The following is a 9,199-nucleotide window of genomic DNA, read 5'->3' as shown; positions in this document are numbered from 1 at the left end:
TGTTACAGTAAAAATGTCATTAACAAAATAGTAGGTCTGGGAGTGCATGTAACGCACAGCACTTGTACAGTATCTTTACAAACCTGAGAACAATTTCCAGCACCACAAAAAAAAAAAAAAAAAATACAACCACAAATACATAGCATAAGGCAACCTGTGGAGAGGTTTAAACTGAGACCATTAAACCAAGTTCGTTCATCAGCAGATTACTATTTTCAAAGAAAAGGAAGTTTCCAGAATATGGAAAAACTTACCATATCATGACCATAAAAAATAGGCCCTCAAGATGATTTAGCTTTGGGATAAACTAGTCTTCAGTCCATGCTCTGAAATGTGACCACGGCTACCCACACAGCTGTTTCCTCAGCTCAAATCTCTGTAGGAATTCTCAATCTGGAGTCTGTAGACAGCCCTTGGGGTGCATGTGTGTGCATGCATGTGTGTATATACATGTGCACGTGTTTATTTTACTGAATAAGTATTCACAGATTTCAAGATTCTGAAAGAGGACCTGCACTTAAGAAAAGTTAAAGTTTGAGAGGCAGTCACTCAAACCAGTAGTTAAGAGGATTCTTTACCTTTTAACCACAACTTTCCCTTTGTCTCATGGTACCTCCCTTGTCCATGATACATGCTTAAACAGCACAGGAGAAGGGGAAAAGGGTTCACATCATGGAAAGAAGTCTACTAGCACAAATAGAATAGCACATACTATTAGCACACAGGAATAGACACACTAAAGGCATACAGTAAATCACTTAATCCACTGTTACTTTGTTCCTAGTACCAGAAGTAACAGTTTGAATTGCAAGTAGTTGGCTGATGACCTTAAATATATGAAAAGAGGAGAAAATAAACAAGTCTAGGGATATAGCTGACTGGTAAAGTGCTTTCAAGAAAGAAAGAGAGGGATGGAGAAAGGAACAGAAGAAGAATATAAACAGTGACATGGCACAGGCCTATGACACTTATAAGATAGAGGCAGAAGGATAGAGTCCAAGGTTCTACCTTGACCTAAATAAGATCCCACCCTAAAAATAAAAAAGGATTGGCCATGATAGAATGTTTGCCTAGAAAGTGTGAGGCTCTCAGTTCAAACTCCAGTATTACCAAAGGAAAAAAAAAAAAAAAGGAGCTAAACAGAACCCACATTTCTTATACTGCCATCAAGCTTAACACCCACCTGAGCAGGAAAAGTCCATGGGACTCTTCATCTTTAATAAACTACTCCCAAGGGGCTGGGAAGTTGGCTCAGTGGTAGAGCGCTTGCCTTGCATGCCTGAGGCCCTGGGTTCGATTCCTCACCACCACATAAGCAAAAAGAAAAAAGCCAGAAGTGGCGCTGTGGCTCAAGTGGTAGGGCACTAGCCTTGAGCTGAAGAGCTGAGGGACAGCGCCCAGGCCCAGAGTTCAGGCCCCACAACTGGACCAAAAAAATAAATAAATAAACAAACTACTCCCAAGGGGCTGGGAAGGTGGCTCAGTGGTAGAGTGCTTGCCTTGCATGCCTGAGGCCCTGGGTTTGATTCCTCAGCACCACATAAACACAAAAAGCGAGAAGTGGGCACTGTGGCTCAAGTGGTAGAGAGCTAGCCTTGAGCTGAAGAGCTCAGGGACAGTGCCCAGGCCCAGCATTCAAGCCCCACAACCAACAAAAATATAAAAAATAAAATAATAATAAACCACTCCCAAAAAAACAAGTTAGAAAGGCAGCTGTGGCTCAAGTGGTAGAGTGCTATCCTTGAGCAAAAGCAGCTCAGGGCCAATACCCAGGCCTTGAGTTCAAGTCCCAGGACTGGTATAAAAAAACATAACACTGACAAAATGGGACATGTGAGGTGGAATATACCAGGATGACAGGATAAAAGACTGGAAAGAAAAAGTACACATGAAAAGAATGGTAAAAACCTGTGCAGATGTTTCACAGCAAGGCTCAGACTAGATGGAGAGTGGGTCTCTGTGGGAGGGATGTGGGTTGGTGGGCGTCTGTGGGAGGAATGCAGGGTGGTGGGCATCTGTGGGAGGAATGAGGGATGGTGGGTGCCTGTGGGAGGGATTTAAGGTGGTGAGTATCTATGGGAGGGATGTGGGATAGTGGGCATCCATGGGAGAGATGCGGGAGTAGTAGGCATCTATGGGAGGAATGCAGGGTAATGGGCATCCGTGGGAGGGATGCCGGGTAGTGGATGTCTGTGAGAGGGAGGAAGCCTAAGTTTCTGGAGTCAGCAAGTAGAAGTGGACCATCCATAAGAGATTTTTAGGGGGAGGGGACAGTCCTGGAGCTTGAACTCAGGGTCTGGGTACTGTCCCTGAGCTCTCTAGGCTCAAGGCTAGAGCTCTACCACTTGAGCCATAGGGCTACTTCTGGCTTTTTCTGAGTGGTTTATTAGAGATAAGAGTATCATGGACTTTTCTGCCTGAGCTGACTGAACCAGTTCTCAGATCTCAGCCTCATGAGGAGCAAGGAATAAAGGCAACCAGCACCTGGCTCCATGAGGGATTTTATAAATGAGATTCCTACACATTTTCCAACTTTGATAATAACAATGACACTTTACTTACCAAATTCTTTTCAATATCTTGATCTGTGTTTACCTCTGAATCCGTCGTCTTAAAGTCAGTCTATAAAGGAAAAAATAGTACATTTAGAACTTTAGAAGAGGCAGAATTATTCTATACTTTTTTTTTTCCAGTTGTGAGGCTTGAACTCAGGGACTAGGCACTGTCTCTGAGCTCTTTTGCTCAAGACTAGTGCTCTACACCATTTTGAACCCCAGCACCACTTCCAGGTTTTGAGTGGTTAATTGGAGATAAGTTTCATGGGGATTCTCTGCATGGGCCAGCTTCTAATTGTGATCTAATCCTCAGATCTCAGCCTCCTGAGTAGCTAAGATTACAGCCGTGAGCCACCGGTGCCTGGCTTATTCTATATTTTCATTTAAAAATTTGCCTCAAACAACTAAGATACTTTACCAACTTCACTGTGAGTGAAGCAAGGCAGTTCTGGCAAATGGACACCAATATCTACATTTGTACCAATCATTCAGCTCACAAGAAAGCCTAATCAAGAGCCAGGTACTGGTGGCTCACGCCTATATCCTAGCTACTCAGGAGGCTGAGATCTGAGGATCATGGTTCAAAGCCAACCTGGGTTAAGAAAGTCTGTAAGACTCATCTCCAATTAACCACCAGAAAACCGAAGTGGCGCTGTGGCACAAGTGGTAGAGCACTCACCTTGAGATGAAGAACTCAGGGACAGTGCCCAGGCCCTGAGTTCAAGCTCCAAGACCACCAACAACAAAAAAACTAATCAAGACCAACACTTAGCTATCCCCGACAACCTACTGTGCCCATAGATCTTCCTATGACAGAGCTCTGCAATTAGAAGGCATGACACACTGTACTAAGAGGTAGGTTATGGAATTAACATGTGAGGATAAAGATCGGACATAGAAATGCTTATGACAGGGACCTATATACCACTTATTCTCAGAGCTCATGAAATTTTGACTGCTGTAAGAACTGATACTGGCTAGTGACTTATTTCTACGCTAGAATCAAGTCCCTGTATGGCAAATGTATGAAAGCAGCATGATGGCTGCTAGCATGAAACAGGACAGTACAGTTCTCCACAAATATGCAGAAGTGTTGCCTGCCCGCAATGTTCCCCCCAGCCCAATTCCATTCTAGTAGTGGAAACTTGATGTTCAACCTGCACAGCAATGTTCTGAGAAAGCTTCAGGGAAGAGCTGTCCTGATCATCCTCCGGCTCCACTTGGACTCCTTCAACCCCATTTGCTGGAGGCACTCCAGGTTGGAAATCCAAGCCTGTGTCTCTGCTAGCTTCTTTTAGGATGGAGGCTTGTGGGGATTTCTCTTCTGAACAATTCCTGGAGGCAAGCTGCTTTGTATGGCACCCTGCCTTAAGAGACCGATTGACCGGATGGAAGCTCTCCTGGAGGCTCATGTCTCCTTCCTCTCCTGCTGTGGTGGCCAAGTCCTTCAAATCAGACTGAGAGCCACTGCCAGAAAGACAAAGGGCTGTGGCTACCAAGTTCTCTCCTAAAGCCTCCTGGTGTGCTGCTGCAGGGTCACCCGCTGATGAACCAGGATTCTGCTCGGGGTGATCCACACGTACATTTCTGTTATTCTCCTTCATTATCATGTGGCTATTTACAGTTGATGGAGGCGAGTTCTTCTGCTTCTGTGGAGGGTCTTTGGGGCTGTCAAAAAACACAATATGAAAATGAATTATACAACTTGTGGTGGGGACAGAAGGGAAAAACAGAGAGAGCAAGGGAAGGGATGAACTGTCCAAAAGGAAATGTACTCCTTTCCTGACTTATGTAACTTATGTAACTGACCCCTTCTGTATATCACCTTTATAGTAACAATCTGAGGATCATGGTTCAAAGCCAGCCTGGGCAGGAAAGTCTGTGAGACTCTTATCTCCAAATAACCACCAGAAAATCAGAAGTGGTACTGTAGCTCAAGTGGTAGAACACTCACCTTAAGGTGAAGAGCTCAGGGACAGCACCTAGGCCCAGAGTTCAAGCCCCATGACTGACAAAAATAAATTAATTAAATAAAAATTTAAAACGAAAATAAAATGAACTATACAACTGTGGGTGGGGACAGGAGGGAAAAAATGAGTGAGGAAGAGGTCACATTGCCCAAAAGGAAATGTACTCTTTACCTGACTTATGTAACTTTTTTTTTTTGTCGGTGGTGGGGCCTGAACTCTGGGCCTGGGCGCTGTCCCTCAGCTCTTCAGCTCTAAGCTAGTGCTCTACCACTTGAGCCACAGCACCACTTCCATGTAACTTTTTTTTCGCCAGTCTTGGAGCTTGAACTCAGGGCCTGGGCACTGTCCCTGAGCTGTTTTTGCTCAAGACTAGCACTCTACCACTTGAGCTACAGCTCCACTTTCAGCTTTTTCTGTTTAGGTGGTACTGAGGAATGGAACCCAGGGTTTCCTGCATGCAAGCACTCTACTACTAAGCCACATTCCCAGCCCAACTTACATAACTTTAACCCCCTCTGCACACCACCTTTATGATAACAATTTTAATTTTTTATTTTTATATATAATATAGAAGGTGAAACGTTTCTGGGCTGGGGGGTGCAGTTCAGTGGAATGGCTGCCTGTATGCACGAGGCACTGAGTTCTATTACTAGCGCCACAAAAAAAAGGTTTCTCTTTTCTCCCAATGTTAACAAAGATTAACTAGAGAATGAACTAACTTTTCACAGATGAATACAACTGGTCTACATAAACCCTCTCAATCACCAGAACGAAGATGTTTCTATCCAATAATCTTCATCTCATAAGCAGGGAATCTAGCTCGGTGGGTGACAGTCTATAGGAACTATCTCAACATAAATGACCCTGAAGACCCAAAGAAATTTTGAGGGCCAGTTTGAAGAACTTTGGAGCAAACTAATAAAAACAAAATGATGCTAGTCAATGTCTGATTATAAGAATTTATTTACAGGGGCTGGGAAGGTGGCTCAGTGGTAGAGCGCTTGCCTCTAGATTCGATTCCTCAACACCACATAAGCAAAAAGAAAAAAGCCGGAAGTGGCGCTGTGGCTCAAGTGGTAGAGCGCTAGCCTTGAGCTGAAGAGCTGAGGGACAGCGCCCAGGCCCAGAGTTCAGGCCCCACGACCGAACCCCCCCCCCAAAAAAAAGAATTTATTTACAAATATTTGTGAATAAAATATTAACTTACAAATACTGTTGGGTTTGGGGGGTTATTTTTTGCTTTTGGGGGCACCAGTCCTGGAGCTTGAGCTCAGGGCCTGGGCACTGTCTCTGAGGCTAATGCTCTACCTACCACTGGAGCACAGCTCCACTTCTGGCTTTTTTTGGTGCTTAATTGGAAACAAGAATCTCACAGACTTCCCTGCTCAGGCAGGCTTCCAACTGCCATCCTCAGATCTGAGGCTCCTGAGTAGCAAGGGTTACAAACGTGAACAACTGGCACCTGGCTAGGAATACTGTTTTTATTTTCATAATTCATAAAAGTAATTGTCCTTCAGACCCATTATACAAATTTTTGACCACAATTAATTTCATAACTCAACAGTTTTCCAGAGCATAGCATCACCTCATGCTGTCAAAAGCACCATTTTGAATCCAAACAGAAGTTGTCAATAAAAAATGTATCCTAGACAGCAAGTAATAGAAAGATTTAACATTGGGATGATGGCTTTGTTGTTTATCACGGACAGTGTACTTACTGCCTTCCCTTCCTGTTCCTCAGCTGAGGGATCAGACCCAGAACTTGCACATTCTCTAGGCATCCTCTCCACAGAGCTTCTCACCCAGACAAAGCATTGATTTTTAAAGAGATTTTTTAAATGATATTTACAAGTGATATTTACAATGATACCCAACATTGACAAAAGTCTTTCACTCAGGAGTTTAATCCACATTAAATTTCTTTTCTCTCCACGTTGTAGCACTGATTGAGGCTGCAGGTCAACGTACGTCTTTCCTTAACAGTATCTGTTCAAAATAAAACAACTGCTGGGCACTGGTGGCTCACACCTGTAATCCTAGCTATACAGGAGGCTGAAGTTAAGGACGGTAGCTTATTTAAAGTCAGACCAGCAGATAAATCCATGAAATTCCTATCTTTAATTAGCCACCAAAAAGCTGGAAGTGGGGCTATAACTGGAATGATAGAAGTACCAGCATTTAAAAAAAATTTTTAAAAGGCTCCTGAGTTCAAGCCCCAGTACAGCCTCACACAGGCAGGCACACACACACACACACACACACACACACACACAGAACAAAATGCATACATTAAGCAATAGACCATATAAGTAAAAATGCACGTATATCTAACTATATAACGAATATGAATTTGATAAATAAACCTATGGTTAAATGAACGTACAGTCTATGTTAGAGAGGAAATATTTTGATGGACTGATGGTTATAGTCTGACAGCTTTATCCAATAAATACATAGCATGCCTGCTGAACATCAGAGACTGCATTGGGTACCAGAATTACAAAGCTAGGCAATCCCTTCCTTTAAGCTTAATCTAAGCCAAGTACTGTGGCTCATGCCTGTAAGCCTAGTTACTCAGGAGGCTGAAATCTGAGGACCAGCTCCAGCAGGGAACTCTCATCTCCAATAAACTACCAAAAAAAAAAAAAAAAAGCCAGGGGCTGGGAAGGTGCTCAGTGGTAGAGAGCTTGCCTTGCATGCATAAGGCCCTTGGTTAGATTCCTCAGCACCACATAAGGAGAAAAAGCCAGAAGTGGCGCTGTGGCTCAAGTGGTAGAGTGCTAGCCTTAAGTTGAAGAGCTGAGGGACAGTGCCCAGGCTGAGAGTTCAGGCCTCACAACCGGCAAAAAAAAAAAAAAAGCCAGAAGTAGAATTGTGGCTCAAGTAACAAAGTACTATCCCTGAGGGAAAAAGCTAAGGAACAGCACCCAGACCCTGAGTTCAAGCCTCAGGCTCAGCACCAAAACAACAAAACTCAATCTACTACAGTGCAGTTACAACCACAAAACCACGAAGAGGTAGAATGAACTACAGAGTCATGAACCCACACATTACCTTAGAGCATCAGGGAGCCCTTCATCTGATTTGGATTCTGGAGGACTAGGTGCATTGGCCCCAAGTCCAGCTACCTCAGAAGCCGCCATGGTGCCCTGTACCTTCAGAAACAAATGACAGGGTACAAGTTTCAAAAGTTTAATAAACTTATCAACCCCCCCAACCAACGTCCACACAACAGAGTTCTTCCAATAGTTACAAAGAAATATTCATGGGCTGGGAAGGTGGCTCAGTGGTAGAGCGCTGGCCTTGCAAGCCTGAGGCCCTGGGTTCGATTCCTCAGCACCTCATAATCAAAAAGAAAAAAGCCAGAAGTGGCGCTGTGGCTCAACTGGTAGAGCGCTAGCCTTGAGCTGAAGAGCTGAGGGACAGCGCCCAGGCCCAGAGTTCAGGCCCCACAACTGGACCCCCCCCAAAAAAAATTCATTTAATAAGAGACAGTATTAAAGGAGCTACTGCATACAATTAAGTCCTAGGGGGCACTGAGCCTCAGAATCCATCTTTCTTTTTAAATAGGAGTCTGTGCAAAGCTTTCTCTTTTGGCAGAAATACAATCAGTTAAAATAGATTTTTGCTGGGAGCTTGTGGAGAATGCCTGTATTCCTAGTATTCAGAAGGCTGAGATCTGAAGATCTTGGTTTAAAGCCAGCCAAGGCAGGAAAGTCCATAAACTCTTATCTCCAGTTTAAAAATAACAGATGTGGAGGTGTGACTCATATGGTAGAGCACTTGAGTTAAAAAGCTGAGGGAAAGCACCCAGGCCTTGAGGTCAGGCCCTGGTACAAGCACAAAAAATAGACAATAATTGGTGAGAATCTTCCAAACAGCCCACGTATCTACCATGTCTACTACCATTTATAAATGAAGAACTGTTGATCCAGTATCAATAAAGTCTTACGCCTTACGTCACTTTGTGGCTGTTACATTCAAGGCATTTTCCACTAATTTAAGTGAAGTTTTTCGAAGGTTTTTTGCGAGAACAAGCAATACCATATTGAGCAATCCCCAGTGTCTTTTATCCATCAATGTAATGATACCCACAGCCTGAGCAAAGTACAGGCTCTTCTGGGCTAACACAGTGGTGCAAAAAAGGATGAGACTTGGTAACCTAGCAGAAAACTGAGAAGCTAAAAACATATGATAAGGGAACCCAGGCAGCTTTATTATTATTAAATCAAAAGATCATCCTTTCTTCTGCAAGACAAACCCATAGCTTTCTATGGAGAGATGGAGAAAAAAAAAAAAGCAACCCCCCCAAAAAAAACAAAACACAAAACAGCCTTGGGAGCGGGACTGGATTCCGTGGTTATTTTGATAGCATCACAGGTAAACCCTCAACCTTGAAAGACGGCACAGAGCAGGCAGGGAGACGTGGCTGGCTCAACCCTGAAGACAGCCTCAGTTTCCCTCTTTACACAAAAACACAGCATCGACGCCGCCCCGCCCCGCGACAACTCCCCCCTCCCACTCCCCGCAAAACAGAAAATCACCATTTGCTGCTCTCACAGAGGCAAACATTCTGCCTCGACAGTCCAGTCTCGGGGGTCACCGGTGCCCCATCCACAGAGCCACAGGACAAGGGTCACAGGCCACACGGCCGCGGGCGAGGGGCGGGGGGGC

At 44.2% G+C, this 9,199-nt stretch overlaps 1 protein-coding gene across 3 annotated transcripts in view; it reads right to left on the bottom strand.

Moving 5' to 3' along the window:
- Rnf214 (ring finger protein 214) overlaps positions 1-9,160 on the bottom strand; it is a 23,722-nt gene extending 14,562 nt beyond the window's left edge. Inside the window, exons 1-5 of one of the 3 annotated variants that reach the window (XM_013009683.1) lie at positions 9,070-9,160; positions 7,580-7,680; positions 6,375-6,511; positions 3,713-4,223; positions 2,563-2,622 (exon numbers count right to left, since the gene is read on the bottom strand). In XM_013009683.1, the coding sequence (XP_012865137.1) occupies positions 2,563-2,622; positions 3,713-4,165 (513 nt within the window). In that variant the 5' untranslated portion in view covers positions 4,166-4,223; positions 6,375-6,511; positions 7,580-7,680; positions 9,070-9,160. The remainder of the gene's footprint in view (positions 1-2,562; positions 2,623-3,712; positions 4,224-6,374; positions 6,512-7,579; positions 7,681-9,069) is intronic. The other 2 variants (XM_013009684.1, XM_013009682.1) reach the window with 2 other exon arrangements.
- Positions 9,161-9,199: the final 39 nt, after the last annotated feature.

This window comes from Dipodomys ordii, unplaced genomic scaffold (assembly GCF_000151885.1).
Source record: "Dipodomys ordii isolate 6190 unplaced genomic scaffold, Dord_2.0 Scaffold10, whole genome shotgun sequence".
In the NCBI taxonomy this organism is placed as follows: Eukaryota; Metazoa; Chordata; class Mammalia; order Rodentia; family Heteromyidae; genus Dipodomys; species Dipodomys ordii.
This window is presented reverse-complemented; position numbering and strand designations above follow the sequence as displayed.